Source organism: Chaetura pelagica, unplaced genomic scaffold (genome assembly GCF_000747805.2).
Source record: "Chaetura pelagica isolate M959 unplaced genomic scaffold, ChaPel_1.0 scaffold21, whole genome shotgun sequence".
In the NCBI taxonomy this organism is placed as follows: Eukaryota; Metazoa; Chordata; class Aves; order Apodiformes; family Apodidae; genus Chaetura; species Chaetura pelagica.
The window spans coordinates 143,334-166,413 of record NW_009952251.1 but is presented as its reverse complement, the minus strand read 5'-3'; the positions used below and the strand labels follow the sequence as shown (position 1 = coordinate 166,413).

General features: G+C 39.4%; 1 protein-coding gene across 1 annotated transcript in view; it reads right to left on the bottom strand.

The window, feature by feature from the left end:
- Window positions 1-23,080, bottom strand: part of LOC104397411 (partitioning defective 3 homolog B-like) — a 142,740-nt gene that overhangs the window by 16,750 nt on the left and 102,910 nt on the right. The window contains exon 7 of the mRNA XM_010007371.1: window positions 10,028-10,107. Within this exon, the coding sequence (XP_010005673.1) occupies window positions 10,028-10,107 (80 nt within the window). The remainder of the gene's footprint in view (window positions 1-10,027; window positions 10,108-23,080) is intronic.

The window sequence follows — 23,080 nt, the reverse complement described above, 5'->3', positions numbered from 1 at the left end:
AAAATGTTGTGAGAGCTGCAGGAAGCTCATTCAAACTATCCCCATCCAACATCCTTCGAAATCTTTCAGCCACACCTCCAGACCCATTTATCAAGAGAAAGCCAAAGGCAAAAACTGCAGTGGAATAGTCTTATTTTTCAATGGACTTTCTCACAGAAAGAAAAATTATTTCCTCACTTTTGCAGTCTAGAGTCTATACTTTTTCAACAGTTCTGATTTATAACACAACATAAACAGCAACTTTTTTATTCCAAATATCTGTACCTATAAAGCAGCCAGCTGAGCTTCCCAGCCTGTTGGTCTCCTAAGCAATTTCAATATCCACATTTCAACAACACAAAGGGTGTATTTGCATTTAGTAGTGCACATTTTATTCCCCAGGTTTCACTCAGCACGTCACTCTGTTGATACATTCTATGGGATATATTCTATGTTGATACATTCTATTCTTTTGTTTTTAAATTTGATGTTCTTCTTTTTAATTTGCATTCACTTATCTTTTTTTCCACAGATCCTTCATCTCAACCTAGCCATTTTGTACTGACACTTCTTTCTTTTCTTTAGTATTTTGTTCTCTAACTGTTGTTTTGTTTTCTACTCACTGGAGGTAGAGCTAATACAGCTTTCTTTTCTGAGGCGATATCTCCACAGCTTCATTAAATTTTATAATATTAATTCAGGCTCTTTTGTTCAAAGGCAATATTTTCCTCCATCGTTTATTTTTAAGCTGAATTTGGTGCCCTTAGTTTGAGTGGGAGGTCCTTATGCTTGCTTATACACTAAAACCCACACCAGATAAATGCTTTTTGTAAATGTGACACTTGACAGTATTTTTATTTACTCTGGCTAGCATCTCCTTGCAAATAGGCTGGCTGTTTAGTTTCAAAATATTAATTGACTTTTAAACTATTCCATATTGCATTAACTGGTTCTTCCCTAAGAGAAGTTGACTGACTTATTAGAAAAATTGACAAAATCCATCTCCTTTAGCCTCCTTCTACACTTCCAGAGTATTCTTATGGGACATCTGTTTTTTAGTGTTTTTTTCAAGCTGTGTCCCAGTTGTTGCAGACATTTGCTTTGCTCTGTTTTCTTTAGTTATTCCCATGGAAATTATAGAAGTGACCTGCCAGTTGCAATCCATGATTTGATGTCATGAACCTTGACCTTTCTGACTTTCTAAAGTATACTTTTTCAGTATTTAAGTCTTAATTTGGCTTGGACAGAGGCACCCTGTTAATTTCAAACAATATTTTTATTTTATTAGAAAGCCAGAGGTATGTTTTACAACCAAATCTCCCTCCCTTTTAATTCAACTTAGAGAATTCTGTAATTGTGATCCTCTTTACAATTTTCTTTCCTCCTTTCAGGCAAGTCTTAGAGAAAGACACAAAATGATTTTTTAGAATGTCTATAGTACACTGATCCTTTCCTACCTGCTCTGCTCTTAATGCTCAAGACTCTCCCTGTGAAAGGTTTACACAGGCTATTTATGAACTCTGCACATTTTAGATATGTGTTTTGACACCATGCACAAAAAAAGCCTTCAGACTTCACATATGACACTGAGGTGATATTAGTACCATGGCACACTGCAGCAGAGTAATCAAAATGGAGATAAAGCAGAACAAGTTGCAAAGAGCATTTCCAGCTTTCTCCTGCATGTACATATCATGAATCTGTTGTCCTGCTTTGACTTTGGACTTTGACCTTCTTGAAATACACTGATTTCCCTGACATCTCAGAGATGCTGGGCAGTTTTCACAGCAATCAGTTTTATTATCTTGCAGTATTAAGTAAAGTTAGCTAAGCAAATCTTAAACTGTTTGATATCGGATTCAAGCTAATCTTTTAATGAGCACATCAGCTTGGTTCCCAAGCCTCTGCTCTAGCATGTGAGAATGATCTTTTTTCTTTGCCTGTATTTCATCTTGGCTGGTTTACTGCAACCTACCCTGGAGACCCTTGAGTAGGACCAGTATTTCCATTAAAACTGATTTTAAATTCATCTGCCAGGACTTAAAACCCAACTAAAATCATACACATATTTCATTGATAGTGAGATCACCACATTGGAAGGTACAGACAGATAAGCTTTCACTGCATTTTCAGTGAAAGTACAGCTGTCAAGATAAAAATCCATTTAAAAAATAACCGTGAGTTACTGATATTACTTTAGATGATTAAAACTGAAGAGAATGTTAATAATCAAGTATACCATAGAATATACTGCTTGAATATTATTTATATTTCACATGAGCAGGATCATGAAATTAAGTAGGCCATTCTTTTTTGCACCCTATCTAGTTATAATCCTTTTTAAGACTTCAAATTAGGAAGTTATCTTAGTTTTGCAGTTATTCAAGGGAATATTAAAAAATACGCTCTACATTGAAAATTAAAAAAGACCACTCACAATTCATTCTCCAATCTTTTTCTTGACTCTCTCTTCACTTAATTTTAATGATTTGAGAAATAAGAGATATACAGACTTCTTCATCTACCCGAAACTATGAAGAATTTTCCCATCACTCTGCCCTTCACTGTTTTCCACCACTCAGGAGGGAAAACCTGAGCATTACTAAAAATATTGAGCATTATACTATGCACTGAAAGTTAATGGGTTTGCTTTGTAACTCTGTAATGTATGTCCAGTAAAATGGTTTCACTGACAGACAGTGACTTTGGTGACTCTAAACTGGTTTGATAAGTTATTTCACTGCCATTTATATTTTAGCAAAAAAACCCCCACATTTATGAAAATATGTCTGCAAATGCTGTTTTTAACCAGGTGAATGATGCTCCAGTTTAAACAGTGACACAAGGCAGCAATGGCATTGCCTGCAATACCTGCAGCCTGCATCAGCATTTCCACCCTCTGTCTGCCATAAGTATGATTTTGGGCTAAAAAAAAAGAAGAAAAAAAGCGAGTTCAGTAGAGTCAGACAGTCAAGTCAGCTGAAGAGAGGAACAGTGGAAAACAGAGGCAGACTGTAACTAAGTGGTGGCTGAGCATGAGGAAGATCCCTGGAAGACAACTTGGCAGAACACCAGTATTGCAGGACAGCAACACTGTCAGCATTACAGAGAACTACTGTGCCATTGCATGGCACTTGTCAGTGCTGATGGGTCAACACCAAAAACCAAGCAGAAGATCCTGTCCCTCAGCTGATGGCTATAGCCACGACTGCCCTGCTGGGTCAGGGGTGTGGAACATATTGTTGGATGTCAAGGAGGACTGTGAATGAAGTACACAAAATGAGAAGGGGGGACAGATTTTTTGCAAAGTGGGATGGAATAAGTTAAATCAAAGTGATTTAAAGCAAAAAAATTAATTGTGATTTAAACCAAAATGCAAGGAACTTTGATTTAAATAATTGATTTAACATCTTGCCTTTTCATCTGTGCTCTTTGGTTAGTCAATTCCCACAGGTTGGGAATGCTCTGACAAGTTGATTTGCAGCTAATTATAGTCTACACTAAAACTGTGATTTCTTTTTGTTAACCAGGAGAATACACTATATACATATTTAAGTAATGTCAGTATATTCATTTCAGATTCTGCTAGAAAATGGTGAATGATGACTCTTATTTAATAGACAATTAACTTTTTCTTGTGATTTGTGTCAAGTCACTTTCTGATTATGTTTTTGGGATTCAATTCAATTGAAGAAATCCTGCATTTTGAAACAAATTTGCTTAGTAAAATAAAGGGAAGAACAACCAAGAAGGCCAATGGTATTCTGGAATGAGTTAAGAATAGTGTGTCCAGCAGGTCGAGGGAGGTTCTCCTCCCCCTTTAGTCTGTCCTGGTGAGGCCACATGTAGTGTATTGTGTCCAGTTCTGGGATCCCCAGTTCAAGAGGGACAGAGGTATACTAGAGAGAGTCAAAGGAGGCTACAAGGATGACTAAGGGACTGAACACCTGTCTTAGGAGGAAAGGCTGAGAGACCTGGGGCTGTTCAGTCTAGAGAAGAGGAGACTGAGAGGGGATCTTATTAATGTTTACAAATGTCTGAAGGATGGGTGTCAAGAAGGAGGGGCCAGTCTCTTTTCAGTCATGCCCTGTGATAGGACAAGGGGCAATGGACACAAACTGGAACACAAGAAGTTCCACCTGAACATGAAGAAAAACATCTTTACTATTAGGGTGATGAAGCACTGGAACAGGCTGCCCAGAGAGGTTGTGGAGTCTCCTTCTTCAGAGACTTTCAAGACCCATCTGGACGTGCTTCTGTGTGACCTGCCATACATGATCCTGCTCTGGCAGTGGGGCTGAACTTGATGATCTCCAGAGGTCCCTTCCAACCCCTACCATTCTATGATTCTATGAACCAAGTGCAAGAAAAATCTAATGAAACTTAATAGGTAACCCATTCCTTCTGTTTGAGGAACCTTATCTCTTCATGACATAGGTATTACAGAAAATTTGCTTTTGATCCAAAGTGTTGGAAATGTTTTTGACTCAAGACTAGAGACTGTCTCATAAATTGACTGTATGGGGATCTCTGTCTCTTGAGTTAATACTGTTCTCATGCTCTATACTGTAAGACCTAAGTGCTCTATCTATATAATTTATTGAAACGGAGATTAAAAGATAATGTAAGTGATCACTGCATAGAAATACTGAAGGGGAGGCATTTTGCTGCCTTGACTCTTAAAATGTAGCAGAAAAGAATATTTGCCATAGTATCTAGAAACTGACATTGGGTAATTTCAGGCTCAAGAAAAAAAAAAGTCATAATCTTTTTAAATAGTAAAAAAATTAACTTGTGAAGAATGTAATGAATTCTCCACAATGTGACATTTTAATTTTAGGTTAGATGCTTTTGTAAATACATTTATAAAAGTAATGCAACAAATAAAAATTGAAATTTAGTTTGATGCAGAAATGTAGCAAGTCTTTGAGGGATCAGGCAAGGTGATCAATATTGTCCTTTCTGGCTTCATACCTAGAAATGGAGTATATGCTGCTTTTAGCTACTGCCTGAGGAATGCAGTTTGCATGGTCAATCTGAGGAGAACCTTCCAGCATGGCAAGACTATGTGCTGCCACGGTACTGCAAGTCTAGTTCCTTAATAGCTTTGCAAGTTTCCCAGTTCTAAGATGCACGTTACATTTTTCTAAGATGCACGTTACATTTAAGACATTTTCCTGTGAGACAATTACCAGTTGGCTCAGTGGTCTCCAAGCCACAGCAGTACAGCTGAACTCATCTACACTGCCTGAAGTAATTTTTCCATGCCAGCAGTTATTTTCTAATGCTCTCACTGCCTTTCCAGCCCCACCCCTTTTCTGGACAAAAATGCCTGTTTTTCAGTAATGAAAATTCCAGAGAAAGTCTGGAGTATTAGCTTTCCTTTGCAATCAGCATTTCTTAGCAGGAAGATGGCTGAGCTTTCTGACATACACTCATCATGTCACCAGTGTCCCCTCTCAGTGTCTGACAATTTGCTTTTGGTCACGGCCAGGTTTTCCATCAACACAGAAAGGAACGTGTCCTCGAACATGAGATTTCTCCAAACAAGGCTACCATCGGCAAGACTGTGATTTACATTAAGACAGACTTCCATAAAAGCAAGCTCAAAAATAAAACTATGAACAAACAGAGCAGCTTCAGCTTCATGTCTGTTCCATAGCTGCATCAGGAAAATATTCTGTACTACACCAAAAAAACAGGAATTAAAAATAGTTTAAAAACTGCAAATGTTTTTCTGGCTCCCATACTCTTGCCCTGCTCCTTTACCCAAAAGAGGAGACTAAAAGGTATAAGAATCAGACCATTTTGCTCCTAAGCAGGAGGATTTCACGTTGCTCAATACTACTACTCGGCACTACTTAGCTGTAGCCCCAGGGCAACATGCAAGGATTGAGTGCAAAGAACAGTATCTCTCTTGCAAAGCCTTCCATTCTGTCTTTCCCACTTGGCAGTTTTTCTGCAGACAGAGCAGCACAATGCAGTGTAAGATGAAGACCTGCCACTCTCCCGCCACAGTCACTTATAATCTAATTCAGATACTTGCCCCTGTAGACGTTTCCAAACCATGTCTACAGACTGCATTATTTTACCTAGAAACTTAACTACGTAACTCAGCTTGCCAATCATTAAGCCAGTCACATACAAAACCTTCCTCCAAAGGCTGCTGCTTCCTTTTTTCAGCTTTTAATTAAAAATATAACCTTACACAGGAACAGATCCTTCACACTTAGAGGCAAAAGGACTTCACTTAACTCAGTGAGAGTGGGACACTGGATTTGCTGCTGCATCTTCTGAAAAGGCAAGCACACTTGACACAGCTGAATTCCTCAAATACCATTAATACAGATTTCTATCATCTTAATTTGGCCCATAATATCTAGGCTTAAATTAGCAGCTTTGGAGAAATACAGAAAAATACCAACCAAAAGGGCAAAACAGCAATGATGTTTCAAAGTGTAGCTTTTTACAACCCAGCAGCAGACATGCTCGGGTGCTTCTGGCATTCTGACTGCCCCTTCAAGGAGGGGGCACTGCCTTAAGGGCACCAGACATTTAAAAAGCTATGTGGCCAGTGATCATTCCTCCTTCTTCCCGGTGGGGACAAAAACTGAAGCTCTCTTACTCGATTTGTCCATGCCCACACACATAGGCGTGATTCCTGCCAGCATCCAGGTAAAGCAGAGAGTTTCCTGCATATGTGCCTGCTACTCTCAGCAAGGCACAGGTCCCCTCCTCCCCCTCATCCAGTGAAACTGGCTGCAGTCCAAGCACTTTCCTCTCTTTCCTCGTGTTGTGCCACGACAGAGTGGCAGGCAAAGGTCTTATCCTCTGGGACTTGACACAACATTGCAATAAGAATCTGTTTCCCAGCATTTCCAATCTTCATCTGAAGCCTCTTTTAGTAGCTCTTATTAAACTGGACTAACAGCTAAGTTTGCAGACAATTATATACCACATCTGTACCAAATACAGCTCAGTGGTTTGACCAAAGTAAGGACAGGTACAAGACAAAAGCAGGAAACCAAGAACTAACTTTAAAATGCTGTGGAGAAGAAAGCTGTTCTTTGAGGAAGCTACCTCTGTATTTCTTTCTACCTTCCTTTTTGTTTCTCTTTTTAAAAAAATAATGCTGCCCATTACAGGAGTACTCATGGATCCTCCACTGAGAATAGGCTGGCAAATGGGTGTTTCACCTGGATTCCTCTGTGCTGCTGGGCAGTCAGCCATGAGAACAAAAGAAATCACTCATTTCCATTAGTGGCTGGCAATGAGACTGCATCCCCTTCTTCTGGATTTAGACTTCACTGTAGCCATTTGTGACTGCCAGGGCTTAATTACTGCAGTAACATGAAACTGCAAAATTTACAAAACCTAAGTGAGGCAGCAGCCAATGGCTGGACTGCAGGCACACCCAAGGGTGTGCCATCCCAAGGCTCAACTCCTGCCAGGGTGGAAACCCTCTGGAGAGAGGGCAACAGCAGGGCTGTGTGTGGCAGTGCAGCTGAGGAAGCACACAACCCCTCCGAAGTGCAGGCCCTCTCATTCTCCACCATAATCTTCTTAGGAGCTGAGAGAAATGACCTTCTTCACACCAATCTCCAAAAGCTAACTGAATGTTTGGATGACTTCCTATAAGGCAAGTCCCAGCCAGCTAAATACTCAAACCTGCAATAAGAGCTAGAAAGTCATGTTTCCAGCAAGGAAAATGGAGGTTTTGGGAAGAACACTGTAAGTTTAATTATCTGATTCAGACAGACCTACTTTTAAAGAAAAAAACAACACAGAACTGCAGGGTGCAAAGGTGAGCAGCACACACACCTCAGGCCCATTCCGAGGTTTCAAATCCCATGAGGATTTGAAAAGGAATGGGACAGAAGGAATACACAGGTCACTGCTGCATTAAGCAAGGGCTTGCCAGCATCTGCATCTTGGTGCTCCATTCTGGTCATCCTACCTCAAAAGGAATAGCAGTGAAATAAAAAGAATTCAGGTGATGGAAATACTTCACTGGGAAATTTCCATTTTATAAAGATTGAAAAAATAAGGTTGATTAACTTGAAGGTGAAACAAATAAAAGGAGACCTAATACAGGAATGCGAAAATTGCTGTAGAGGATTACACTGGGCACCAATAGCTAATTTATTCTTGTAATTCACAAGGAAGTAGTAAAAAATTTTGAATTTAAAATAGATGAAAAAGAATGCGCATAATTAAACTACACCTAACTAACCTGCAAAAATCACTGCTAAAAACATGACATGAGAATTGGAGGAGTACGAAAAACAACACAGAACTGCAGGGTGCAAAGGTGAGCAGCACACACACCTCAGGCCCATTCCGAGGTTTCAAATCCCATGAGGATTTGAAAAGGAATGGGACAGAAGGAATACACAGGTCACTGCTGCATTAAGCAAGGGCTTGCCAGCATCTGCATCTTGGTGCTCCATTCTGGTCATCCTACCTCAAAAGGAATAGCAGTGAAATAAAAAGAATTCAGGGTGATGGAAATACTTCACTGGGAAATTTCCATTTTATAAAGATTGAAAAAATAAGGTTGATTAACTTGAAGGTGAAACAAATAAAAGGAGACCTAATACAGGAATGCGAAAATTGCTGTAGAGGATTACACTGGGCACCAATAGCTAATTTATTCTTGTAATTCACAAGGAAGTAGTAAAAAATTTTGAATTTAAAATAGATGAAAAAGAATGCGCATAATTAAACTACACCTAACTAACCTGCAAAAATCACTGCTAAAAACATGACATGGAGAATTGGAGGAGTACGAAAAAAAAAAAAAGACTACCCAGGAGAGTAAGAATATTCAGTTGGCCAGGAAGTACCTACAAGACACTGCTGGAAAGCAGGATTCTGTTAGAAAAGTCAGATACCACACAGGATGAATTTTCGAGATGATGGCTGACACATACATAATTTGAAGACAGCAACTAAACTACAGACACATCATTTGGATTAGAAACTACGTACATTGAAAATTCCTACAAATATCCAACAATGTCTTCTGAGACAGCCTTTGTACATTGGTTTCCAAAAGTAAGATATTCTTTGTATTTTCATCTGGAATTGGACACAGCATTACATATTTATCAATCTATCTCTCCGGTGACATCTTTGAATGTAAATAACTCAGTGGAAAAAGAGAAGAAAAAGAAACTATTCACTGATTTCCTAAATGCCAGCACTAATTCACAATAAGTAATCTCTTTGTTGTTGTAAACAGCTATTTTTGCTTTGCTTTTACAAATTATCATCATGCTTGGAGGACCAAGAAGTGGACTGGGTAATTCCTCTAAGTTCTTTTCCAGCCCTCTAATTCTGCAGGGGTAATATTGTGTGTTTTTGTTTTTCCTCTCACTGCTTTCCACTATCACTTCTAGCACCCTCTCACTCCCCTTTCTGGCTTGCTAAATTCTTACACTTTGCTATTAGAATTCCCATGGAAATGGGACTGAAATCTCTAAAATGCTTCCTTTTTCTCATGCCTCACTGGTTTCAGACTAGAATTACTCTTCATTGAGCTGATAAGGATTAAAAATAATTTTTAAAAAGGCCTCAGAAAATTCACTCCCATTTCCACACTGTTCCTAACTGGAATAGGAATGCTAGTCAGATGGTCTTTGCAGCTACAGCGAGGCTTCAGTAGCTGTGGCTGCTGTGCTGGAGGCTTTCAACAGCAGTACTCTGTCAATGCCAGCTAGGATTATATCACTCTAAACCTAGTCATCTGTGCCCTGCTATGGCCTGTTAACAGCTCTTGCAGGTCTAGCTTCCTCAATGTCACGCTTTCTACCACTGAATCACGACTCTTTCTGATGTGTTCAATGAGGATGTTTTTTTTTAAAAAAAAAATTAAAGTCCAAATTAATAGTACAGTTATAAAAGATGGCACTGAATTAGCAGCAAAAGATAACAAGACAAAATTGCTAAATAATCTCATGTTGGAGCCAGACATCACCTGTGAGCAGATTTCCCTTCCCATTGGAGGGAGGGTGCTGCAGTGTGTGTATAAGGCTGGATGCCATACCTGGGTAAGGATGCATACTGCCTTTCCATCCCCTCGAAATGGAGATTGTAGGAGCTCCCATCTGGACCTTTTCCAGGCACCTGTGGAGAGGAGAGTAATTAGAGATGAAGATCAATTATGCAGCCCAGCTACTAACAATGCATCTCAGAACGATAAGCAGAGAGCACATGATGCTGCAACATGCCAAAATCAACAAAAGAAAGGCAGGGGGTCAAAGAAGCTTCAAATCCCATACATAATCTTATCACTGCTAAAAAGAAAGGCTTCTGTGTTAAAGAATTCTTTAGAACAGGTACAATCTTCAGAGCCTTTTCCTCAGCTGTATGTTAGCTGGGATACTCTCATTCCTTCCCTGGCTGGCCTTCCTCCTAGAATTCAGTAATATGAGGACATAATCTAATTAATTAAGCACAGCCCCTCTGATTCTAGTGGCATAATTACTTCAAGCAAAACTAGCATCTTAATACCAACTTTGTGAGTTTTTTTCTCTACTTGTATATTTTGCTCAAGTATAAAGCATTATATAAACAGGCTTTGCTTTCATTCTTAGCACAAATCCAGAAACTTTCCCTAATGCCACTGCAAAGCTAAGTATCCAGCTGGGAGTTAAGTGCATTTGTCATGCTCTGGTGCCATTTCAGAAGTGGAGCATTAGTGCACTCACTCAAAATGCCACCTCGCTACTTGGTTTGTTTTCAAGATGGCAACTGGAGTTGGCTGGAGAGCACAATTCTATCAGGAAGGCTCCAACTGGGGTACAAAATGGTGAACTTCAATGCTTTTAGCACACAGGAGCTCTCCCAATTTCACTCACTCAATGCCTCCTGATGGCCCAAAGTGTTAAGAGCCTTGTTAAAATGGAGCTATTAGTCTTTTCCTCCATAAATGCAGGAGGCTCTGACTGCCTTCAGTGTTTCCTACATTAGTACATATTCCTATTCCACTGCTGCTAGAATCAGCAGTTTTATAAAGCAATATACTAAGAGGCCATTTAAAATCCCCATCCTCTTTTACAGATTAATAGTGGAAAGGAAGATTTAATGCCTTTTCAAACATTTTTAACAATTCATTAAGAAGAAAAGAATAAATCACACCAGGCTTTCAGCAAATGTCTGATTATAAAAAGAGAAAACAAACAAACTTAACATTTTTTTCACATTCGACAGGTTAAAGTACATTTCTGTCAGTCCTACAGTTTATGCACAATATGTCATTTTCACTGAAAAGATGTAAAAGCTTCGACAATGGGAAAGGTTGTGTGCTCGGGTGTAGCAGGTCTTATCTACCTTTACATGGCATTCCTATATGCAATTTCGTGTGGAACCATTACATAAGCCAAGTCCAATGCAAAAAGAGGCACTATTCCTTGGAGCTACTAGGCAAGCTTAATAATTATTCTACAGAAATACTGTATGCACCTTGCTACTCACTGAACATCCAAGAAAGTCGTAAGGGAAAAAAAAAATCATTTAGCACAGACTTGTTGCTAACTCTCCTTCATCTGACTCAAAACAGAAGAGTTCTCACAGCCACAAGAAATACCCACCTCTGATTTGAAACGACCCATGCTTCAGCAGTGCCTCATTTTGGACAAGCAAAAAGTAACTATTATTGTCCTACATTTCAAAAAGAGGGCAGCAGGCTAAATGGAATATTAATCCATTTTTTTTTCCACCAGAAAAAGTGACATGTAGAGCGAATGTATAGAGTGACTTAGGCTGAGAGTCACAGCTACTTTAACTGTTCTAACACTGCTAATTTGATCAGGTTGATAATTTCCCTTAATTTGCCAGGTACACTGGTGAGAAGAGAGCCTCCAGATTTCTGCTGTTTTATGAAGAAGAATGAGAGGAAAATAAATGAATGTATAATTTGGTTTGCTCAGCACAAAACCCACATAGTATCCAGTCTACTTCCTTGGTTGTAGATAGGCTATTAATTATGTGCAGCAGGAAGATCCTTACAAACTGAAGGATGTGCCTGGTAGCTCTGTGTATTCACAACCCTGTGCAAGTTTCCTGGTGATCACTCTCCCACTCAGCAGCAGTACCAGCACTCCGTCAACATGCAAAACACACAGACAGATTTGGAATTGTGCCAGAATCGAGCAGCAAACCCCAAACTTATACCAGTTATCAGAAAGTAAAAAATATTTACATGACAAGGCCTTTTTGCAGCCTGAAACCACCCCTTTTTCGATGGTTTCTTACAGACCAAATAGAAGGCTGTACCCCCCACCAGGTCTGTTTGTATATATGATTTGAGAGACAGTTGCCATAGAAACACCCTGGCAGTGGATACACAATTTTGCTAATTTGGATCCATCGAGTGGCTGAGTCTCCATACCCTATATAAGCCCCCCAATGCACTGGAAAAGCGTGCTCTGGCTCTGCACAGCTAATTTAAGACTCAGTCATTTCTTCTCCTTTCCCTTCTCCATCTGTCCACGCGACAGTAAAAACGTATCATCACTCAGCCACCAGTAAAATGGTGCCCAGAATAAAATACTACCCCGATGAAGAGAGAAACTGCGAAAATGGAAACATCTCCTTCATAAAAGTTATTTATGTTTCAGAGAGAGCCAAAGCAAAGGGTTCCTTGCTGTCTGTTACAACAAACGAAACTAAAGAGCGATGTGAAAGGTAGTAATTAACAAGATGAAAATACTCCAGCTTCTCCTCCTTCCCTGAAACAGGACGGACGCAGCTGGGCCTCGGTACAGGTGCGGAGGTTTTAACCGCATAGTTTATTAAGACAGAATATTTAGGCAAGAAAACAGTGATCTTAATAAAAAGGATTTAAACCTGAAAGTCCTATCAAAGCTAAATGGATGCTGACCGCGAGGTGACCAGTGAGGTGCAGAAACTGAGGGAAGGGGCATTCATTAGCTGAGTCTGTTTCGGAGGTGGCTAGAAGAGCTTTTGAGACCCACACCCCAATCAGGAAAGAGAGAACACAACAGCAGATGAAATACACATTTCACAAATATATGGTAATGAGTAACAGAAAGAATGATCCAAAACACCCTCTTGTATTTTTAGGGTTTAAATTAACAACATCAACTTAAATAAGGGCCATCATTATGAAGAGATCATCTCTCAGTCTACAGCAGCCTCAACTAACAAGCAAAACATGAATATGCAAAAATAATGGCGTAGAGATAAACACAGAAACAGCCATCATCCCATCAGTGCAATTAAAAAGCAGCATGCTTAAGCTGAGGGAATGAAATGCTATCTTCACTGAAAAACAACAACAAACAATTCATGAAACTTAACTGTTGCAAAGCATTGGTATGGCCAAGCCCCATAGGAATCAAAGCAACAGGCATCAGGTGAGCAAGAAGACAGTAAAGTCTTTGGCAGGTGGAAGAGAAGTAAGGACTTGGAGAATCAGACATTCCCCAAAAGAGAGAGCAGGCAGAAACCTCTTTACCAGCAGGTTATCCTCCTAACTGCCTCTTCAAAATCCCTCTTAAGCATATAGCAGTGGCCACACTTGGAAACAAGGTACCAGACAAATGGGCAAGACGTTGCATCCATATAACTCAATGTCTTAATGGTCAGGAAAGGTGTTTGGTTTTCTTTCTACATATCTAGTAACATTTTTGTTGCTCAGGTCTCTTTTGTTTTTAAATAAAAAACCCCCAATGATTTCCATTTGCAAACAAGATTTATGCAACAGAAATACATCACTTCAGCAAAACCTCTGACACTTCTGCATCTGTGATTAAACCCCTCCCATTCCCCAGCAGCAGAACCAGGCTGCAGGGTGCGTGGACTGGAGAGCAGTGTGGGCATTGGGTGCTGCTCTCCTCTCTCCACAGGCTGATCACAGCCCTCAGCAGGGCACCCATGAAAAGGGCCAAAAGGCAGAGAAGAATGAGAAGAACCAAAGCTCCCTCCAATTCCCTGAACAAATGGAATTCACATTTGTTTGAAGACAGTAAACTGTAGAAAGATTCATAGTTCCACATCTCACATGCAGATCTGAAACAGACAAAAAAGCAAAACAACTGAGAAGAAGAAAACAAAAGCTGTGCAGAAGTGTTTGTCAAGCCATGTCCCTGGCAAATACAGGAACTGCAGGGCACTTTGAGGAGTTTTCAATACATGGAAGTGATAAGCTAGCTAGAGGCAAGTATCTCTAACCTGCCAATTCTCCCTACAGAAACTTCCCAGGAAAAAAATTTAAAAAGGTGATGTTGAACATACACATCTAGATCAAGCCAGGAACAATTATCTTGGACCATTCAAATATTTGCAAATAAATAATAAGGCATAAGTAGAGAATACCTGCAGGCAGGTATCCTGAGACCACCTTGAAAACTGCGAAGAAGCTGTGTTGTGTTTTGGTTTTTGGTGGTTTGTTTTTTGTTGGTTTTGTTTGTTTGTTTTTCCTGGGAGACACTGCATTTCATTCCTCCTCACCTGCCTTACACTGCCTTCCTCCTTTTATTATCTGTTAAAGGCTAAAAGACTAGCTTCTAGAAAGAAAGCCTCTCTTGCCCCTTTCATATGAACATCTGTTGCAGTATGAACAGTAACAACTAGAGCAATCTTTTTTAAAGTTTAAGTTTCACAAAGCCAGAATCATTTTCCTGTGCATTCACATACAGCTCAAGGGTAAGAGCTACCACACTGCAAAAGGAAGCCAGCAGCAACTCCTTGCCCTTAGTACTGGAGACAGATTGTGCAGAACAGTGTGTTTTTGCATGGGGCTCTACCTCCTCTCACAAACTCCTGCCTTAGCTACCCAAGCTCCCTGCTCCAGGTCTGTCCCAAGTGAAGTCGGCAGGCTGAAGACCCAAGACCTTGGGTACTGCTCATAAGGAAAAGAAGAAAGTAGAGCCATTTTCAGGGTGGCTATCTCACAAAGCTGCAGTCATTTTTTCCCTCTCCTGCAAGTATTTTATTTAGAGTTGCATATAGAAAAGTTTTATCATCTTTGCAGAGATCATTTTGTTAAAAAAAAAGTTTAAAGGTTCTTAACTAGCTAAAGAAAAAACACAGCTCAGAGTCAGTTTCACACTCTTAGAAAGGAATTATGCACAGTAGGTGTTTCCCCGTCTTCTGAACAATGAGCCTTCCCTAAACATTTCAATTATCATTAACTTCAGAAAAAAAATGAGGCATGTGTGCTGCCCACTAGATATGTAGCACTAGCATAACTTCATCAAGGCTGATGTGATTTTAGCTACGTGTTTGTGAATGCAGTTCAAAACACTGCTGACTCCACCTGAGTCATGCCTGACTTACTTGAAATTATGGGAGATCAGGAAGACCTTATGAAGATGAGAGTCCTGGGACTCTTAACTTTTTCATTTATTCACTGTGCACACTCAGGAAAGTCACTTGACCTTGTGCATTGTGGTTTTCTCCCCATTAAAAATGGCATGATACTACTGTTGCATTTTATATGACTGACATGCACAAAAAGACAGAAGCCAGCCGAGGAAGGCTGCAGAGTGAGGCATGTGCTCTGCCATTACCCCAGTGCTTTGAAAATGCCACCAAGTTCTGCTCTATGCCTGGAAGTCTGTGTATAATCATGGTACGTACTACTGCTGCATTGCTGAGTAGATTTTTTCAATAGTCTTGTGATCATCTGGTAAAGGACTTGATTCAGATGCTGGTTTGACCTCTGTTCTCAAAACTGTTCTTTTGTCTGTGAGCGTTTCTAATCACACGGGTTGAGATTCAGCATGCCAAAAAGAGCAGTGGTATAACGGAATTTGCCCTTTAACCTCCAGGTCTCCCCTCTGCTGAGACACAGTTGGTTTTTGTTTTCAATTAAGTGAAAACTGAAGAAAAACGAAGAGAGGTAAAACTGAATTTGTTCCCCACCTGGGTCTCAATGTTTCATATACAGGTGAAGCACTGAAATTCACCCATTTTATTTTTGGCATTTCAACAATCTGCATGGTTCTAGGGACTGCAAGTGAAATTTAAAAGTACTATTTTATTCAACTAACACTCTTAGCTGCTAAAACAGGTGGGTTATGTAAGCAGTGAACTGGATGTTCCATGTGAAATGGAGGGAGTTTATTAAAGGTGTCTTAATAATTTCTTACTGCTGTAATAGCCTAATTACCCCATCCTTCAAGACCTCCAGCATTTCCACAGAAAACATGTTTTCCTTCATCCAGCTTTTTTATGTTTTCCATCAAAAGGTAAAAATTAAAAATTCTACCAGTGTCCACAATTCAAAAGAATTTTCCTGATGTTTTCGTTACATACACAAAGAGGGATGTATTTTGCTTTCCTGGTTTTGCGATGAAAGTTGAAACAGTGATTTTGCGTTATTATAACACTCATAATTTCTCCCTCTAATTTGGATGGTTTTTAATAAAGCTCCATTGATTCTACTGAAAGAAATCCCTCCTGGCAAAAGCAGAACACACACGCTGATTGCTAAATATGCAGCAATTATCATATTCAGCAGTGCACTTTAATATCTTATTTATAGATGTATCTATCTATAATTTGCTTTAATTAAGTTGCATTGATTTTAATGACAGAAGCGGTCCTCAAAGAAGAGAATAATGTTATATGAGCCCATCAGTACTACTTTACCATTGTTTGGATATAAGACAGCACCTTTAATTCTTCTGTTTGATACTCTTAGTGGTGCTTTTCTTCACTAAGTGGCTGCAATGGCAAACCAAGATGAGATTCCACAGCAACTCTCAAAACCACCTCCACCACTGGAGAGGAAACACTTCCAACTTACTGGTTACAAACTTGCTCATAGGACAGCTTTCAATAATAAGGAAGGACGCAGCAGTTTCCCAGCAGGTCCTGAGAAACCTTGTGTTTCTGTTCCCACTCCATTTTACAAACATCTTGGGAATGTAATTGTTAGAGGCTCTCATATCATGGCCTGATGTCTTCAAAGTTTGTTTTGTGTCGTCTCGAAACTAATTGAAACTTTTAAAATTTTCTTGTCAACAAAAAATACAGGGTAAATAATTAGGGAAGGTCAATCAACAGAGGGCTATAGTTGTCTGTTCACAGCCCAGTCACCAAGTCATGTTCTTGTAAGACCCTTAAAGTTCTGTTTTCTGGGCTCAGTCTCAGGGAATGCTGAGCCTTCTTTTTCTTAAGTTTATGCTCACTTTATGCATTTCATAACAATCTGATTTTGAAATTATTAAAAAAACCACAACACTTGATGCTATTAGAACTATGACTATGTTTGTAAAAAAACATCTTGAAGAGCTAAAAGAAGGAATCATTGCACCCCTAGTAGAATCTTACTGCCTTGATTTCTGCTGGGTGCTACCCTATACCTTGGCCTTGATTCAGGAAAGCATGCTAAATACTGATGAGGGTGGTTTGTTTTAATTTCAATAGCATTTGATTCCTCTTGGAGGCATTCCCAAAGCTGACATACACCTGCAGCTCTCTGTGGCTGTATCTCCTCTTTGGGTGAAACTACACAATAAAAACATCTATATCTCTGTATCCCAAACATGTCTTTACATATTTGAATATAGCATTCGCGTAATGATAATCTTGACATGTCCATCTCTGGAGTAACCCCATAATGTACTGCTGGTTCACATTGATTGAGGATCCATCTCACAAGACTACTGAGGTAGTAGCTTTATAATGTTACTTATGCATATCTTAATGTATCATCCACTGTTAGTATTTATTTTTTTAAGTGAAAGTGCTGGGTTTTTGTTTTTGTTTTTGTTTTTGTTTTTTTTAAATTACCACCTTTTGGAATATATGAGCACTAATTTTGTAAGAATTGTTCATGTTAAAATGCAAGGGCATGATCTCAAAGGAAAAGCGCAAAGTGGCTGTGCAAGTACATTTTCAGGTTCTGGTCATAATTTTTCATTCACTGATTATTGCTTAAGTGTTGATTAATAGTTATGTTCATGCTGCTAGAATGCATTTCCCTTGGGTGAGAAAAACATCCTTGTCTAAAGGAAAAAAGAGACAGTAATCAAACCATCCTTCCCTGCAAGAAACACAGACACACACTCCAGAGTCACTGATGATCTTGGTTTTGCTGGTGAGTAGTTTTGAAAATTTTCACTTGGCAAATCAGCTGTATGCAATCAGAACACTACTTGGTTAGTCAGATTACTAGGCAATTAAATGCCCCCTTTCTGTCTGTGTCTCTCTATACACATATATAGACGCACAAATGTACATACTTACTGTTATTGTCGCTTCTCCCTGTGCAATGAAGACCAGGAACACTGATGACAGCAGTGCTCCATGCTGGAATTAAGTAGGGCTGATTATCACAGGATTTACTTTTCCTCCACAATATTGCCCTACCTCTTGTTCAAGGAGGTGAAACTAATGGTTTAGATTTAGAGAGGGGAAAATCCTCTATAAAGGCAATAGACTGAGGGAAATACAAACACAGATGGGATCTTTAAAAGGGAAACAGGCTGTTCCTGTAACAGTTTAAAAACATAGCAATTGCCTTAGCTTAGTAGAAAACAAGCTCACAGCATTTGCTGTACCTTGCAACACTAAGTAGAGAGAAAATAGCAAAGATGGAGGGGAAGCCAAAACTGCAAAGTGTTTTTGCACAGCCCCACAAAGATAACATTATGCTTTCTGAACCCTAGCTCTGCAATCCCTCGATCTCTGGTGCTGGAGGACTATGGTTTCCTGTGACCATGCAAAATGAGATGATTTCCTGGCCCGTGTCCGTCTCTGTGGGTGGCATCTTTTTCCATTAGTCATATCATCTGTTTTGCTTAAATCTACCTCTTAATTGTATTTAATGAGCACTGCATTTGCAACACCCTCTGTTACAAACCTATTCTCAGAGTGAGGCAAACAGAGACCCTTGAGCTGAGAGCAAAACTTAAAAGCAGCAAAACAAAAAAATCTCAGCACCCATCAAGAACTGATTCTTTTCAGCTACAAGGGGGCATTTCAATTGCTCCTCCACTGGACCAGGCCAACATAATTTCTTCCCAGTCACTAGAGAGAATAACTCGTCACTGAGATACACTTGTAATGCAACACACAGCATACATAATACATACATGTGAATACATTGCTGCAGAGCTCCCGTAGTTGTTCTACAGTACTGTGCACAATTCCTTCCCCTCCATGAAACCAGTTCTCTGCCTTAGCCTGTTTAAAACTAAGCTGCTTCTTGTTCCTCCCAGTCTTGCATTCTTTGCTTCTCTTCTCACTGTAATTAGTTTACAAGCCTACTTATCCAGATGATTACTGCTTTTAAATGACAGTCATCTTTTCTTTTACTCCAGTTCATTGTTGTGTATCATTTTGTCTTGCTATCTGAATACCCAGTTCTCAAAAGCATTTTCTCATTATGTTATCTCCTGATATAAGGCATTTTGAAATACTTCATGAGAGACACTGTACGAAGTAAATTGAATTGAATTTTCTCTCAAAGTCAGGGGCTTTCAGCATCTTTCTCTAGCTAAGTCAGCAGAGTTCTTGGCACCAAAGCCAGGTTGTAATGGCCATGCTCTGCAGCCCAGCTAGGAGCTTGTGTTCTTTTTAGGGAAAATGAAATGACAGTGTCAGTACCTGGAAAGCAAATAGGGGACAGATCAATATTTCCATTTATGATGAGGATAGCAAAATTAAAATGTTTGGGCTATTTTTGAGGTTTTTAACACACACATTGAGATAATGCTATTTTGCCATATCTACATACATCTGGTGTTGGTGCTGAATGTGTATGCGGGGAGCACGTGCATGTGTATGTCAGGGAAAGAAAAGGGGGAGGGGAGAGGGAAATAGCAGGGCATGGAACTAAATTGCAGAGCAAGTAGTGGAAATAAACAGTGAAAAGCTTCCTGCAGGCAGGCAGCTTCACGGGGGAGAATGAGCCTTTCATTGTCTATAAAACCATGCCTTGCTGGAGGTCCTCAAGAGTTGAAGGGGCAGTGCCTAGAGGCTGTAAAATCTCTCTCTGCTGCATTATTACATTCTAAACATTTAGCTACTGTACAAACCAGCACATTGCTTCAAGAGGGAAAAAAAAAAAAAAAAAAAAAAAAAGAGGAAGAAGGGGGAAAATTAACAAAGGGAAAAAGACAAAGATGCTGATAACATTGGGAAACAACCCCACTGCCACAACTTTCCCAGAGAATAGTTCACATCAAAGAAGAACAGCAAAGAGTAAATCGTCACAGAGTTAAAAGTTAACCTCAACTCCTTCCATTGTGTTTTGACACTACCCTGGAACACTACTCCTAGAATCTGAATGGTTAGTCTGTAGCACAGGGTATTAAATCCACTTAATCCTGTTAAACGTAGATGCCACTAAAGAGAGGCACTCTCTCAATGGAATCATGACAAAAGCTCTCCACACGGCAAATTTAATATGGTTTACAAAAAACCCCCTCCCAAACCTTGATTAATACTGAGCAAACAACATCAGCATAAGTAGGCTAAGAGAGAGGAATTGCTTTCCGTATGCTATGGCATCAGGTTCCTCCGAATCTTCAGATACCAGTCTGTAAATGTTCCAGACATTGTTTCTCCTGCTTGCAACTGCTGTTAGGTGGTGACCTTCTTTGCTTACTGATACCAATTTAGCAGTTGGTACAGTTTCTCTGTGATTTGGTACTGTCTGTTGTTTGCTGGTACCAGATGGATACCAGATGGGTAACTGTGGGCAATGGTTCCTCTGTGTTCCAGTCCCAAAAATCACTGCCTATAGGGTCAGTCTTGTCAGTCGACTCCTAAATGGCAGTTCAAAGCAGCATTCTGAAAAACCTCAACATCTGTTCCTTACTCCTAATGACCTTAAAAAAATGTTGCAGACATACTTTCCTTTAGCCAGTAGTTACTGTGCATCTGCAGAAAAAATACAACCTTGCAGATGCTAGCAGCCATCAAACTCACTCCTTGATAATGGCAGCTCCAGAAGCCACCACCTCAACTTTGAAAGTCAGCACTGAATGTGAAGTATAATCAATATATTATTTTCTGTGTTAGCTCCACAATGTAGGAATTCAGAGATACTTCAAGGTATTTTTCAAACACTACTTTCAGCAGTGAAGTGGAAGAACAAGGAAACAAAAAACTTAAAGTGTCTTTGAAAGACAGAAGGGATACCTGAGGGCCAAATGTAAAGCATGGAGGGAAAAGAAGGAAAGAGAAAGTGATGGAAGAGAGCTGTTTTAAGTATTAATTTGTTTTTGGTCTTCCAAAATGTTGACCTAGTTGTCAAACTATACACAGGAGCTGAAAGGTCAGTTAATGGTTTTGAATACTGCTTACTGCAGTTCCCTGCTATGTTATTCCATATGATTGCTTCTGTTCCTAAAAAAGGGAAAAAAGTTTATTTAGGACAGTATGGGAGCATTTTGGTAAATACTCTATATGTGCTACAGCATAAAGCAGTCTACAGAAAAATACAGCTGACATCAAAGCATATTCCCCACCCCCTGTCTTGCTTCATGAAGAAGTTATGATAAACAGGTTATGTGTTCCCTAAGGTTACCATGGAAACTCATTCTTTTCAGGCCATCATTTGCAAAGGTAAAATTTGCATTAAAATGTGATGGAATTTGATTTTGTGCATGGGTGTGTGAAACTCAAGTGGGGTCATGCTACCATGCATTATAGTTGTTATTACAAACCCAGAAGCACATGCTTAAGAGAGAGATCTATTAATCCATGTAAACACATCAGTGACCAAATTACAGTTTAATTGCTAACTTGACAGGTATCTTCTTAGCAAATTAGGAGAAATACTTTGAAAATTATCTTCAAATGCAAATGTAAATGTTAATGCTAATCCATTGGTGGGTACCACTAGATAGTATTTTGCTCAATTCCCCTATAATCATTCCACAGGAGAGATGGAATTACAATTGTCAGAATGACTTTGTTTTGATGACTGCAGACCAGCGATGGAAGGCACAGGAATGTATTCCAAATTATAAACGTTTATTTTATCTTGAATACATTATCATCAAATTCTGAAGTATAGAACATAAGTCGATATAATCATACTATATTGCAATGCAAGAAACTTTGGGATCTCCTAAGAATCCAATTTTCTTACTTTGGTTTGAGTCATATCATAACTTCAAAGTAATAATTTCGCTCTGGGTGCCTGTTACTCTGACTTTTCTTGGAATACGTGATGGTGTAAAGCATATACCCAGTCCAGCTCTCCCCTGGGTGCATGTTCCTTGAGACTCACTGTCATTATCTGTTGCCACATGCAGCACTGATCTTCCTAACACAGAAGTGCATTATTTGCAATAGAGATTTTGACAACTATTACTTCCAGTGTATAAAGAAAATAAATGAATGGACTAAACCCAGAAAAATCTTGTAATTGGCCATTAGACTGCATTTTAGAAGAGAAACCAGCATTTGTCTTCTTGCTCAATTGTATGCATTCACAACATACATGCTGAATTTGATATACTACTTTATGAACTGTATACTACTATAGGACATGAGATTATTCACATATCATCTGTCTTGAACAGCAATACCCCCTTGGAGGCAGCAGGGCCAGTCCTCATTTCTGCTCAGAAGGCAGAAAATCTAACATCACCTGGATTACAGAAGACTCAGTACCTCCTATCATACAGGGCCTATGACATACAGTTCAGCCGGAATGTCTTTACTTAATATTGGGCAACAGAACACTTAACACAGCAGCCAGGCCATTTGATGAGGAAAAAACAGCAAAAACACAGACAGCAGAATTTGTTGCTCTTGCTTTCTTATTGTTATTATTATTATTTCTTACTGTTAAAAAATATGGTTGCACAGCAAGTGTCTAAAACCACTAAAAATATGAATAAAATCTAAATCATCCCTTTGTTAGGTTCCACAGTGCCAGTATTTTATCAGACTCCCTTCTGCATTGGGAAATTCCTGCTTACAAGTTCAATTTACTAAATTTCAATTTACTTCTCAAAACTCAGCACATTTCATAGAAGGAATATGTTTCAGTGGGATCCCATGTTGAGCAAGGAAGAAGGTGCTAGTGCTCTTTTTCCCAAGTGTTCTTTAACAGCAAGAGTTGAGGTTGAAAGTTGAAAAGTGCTGGCCTTGGCAGAAGAGC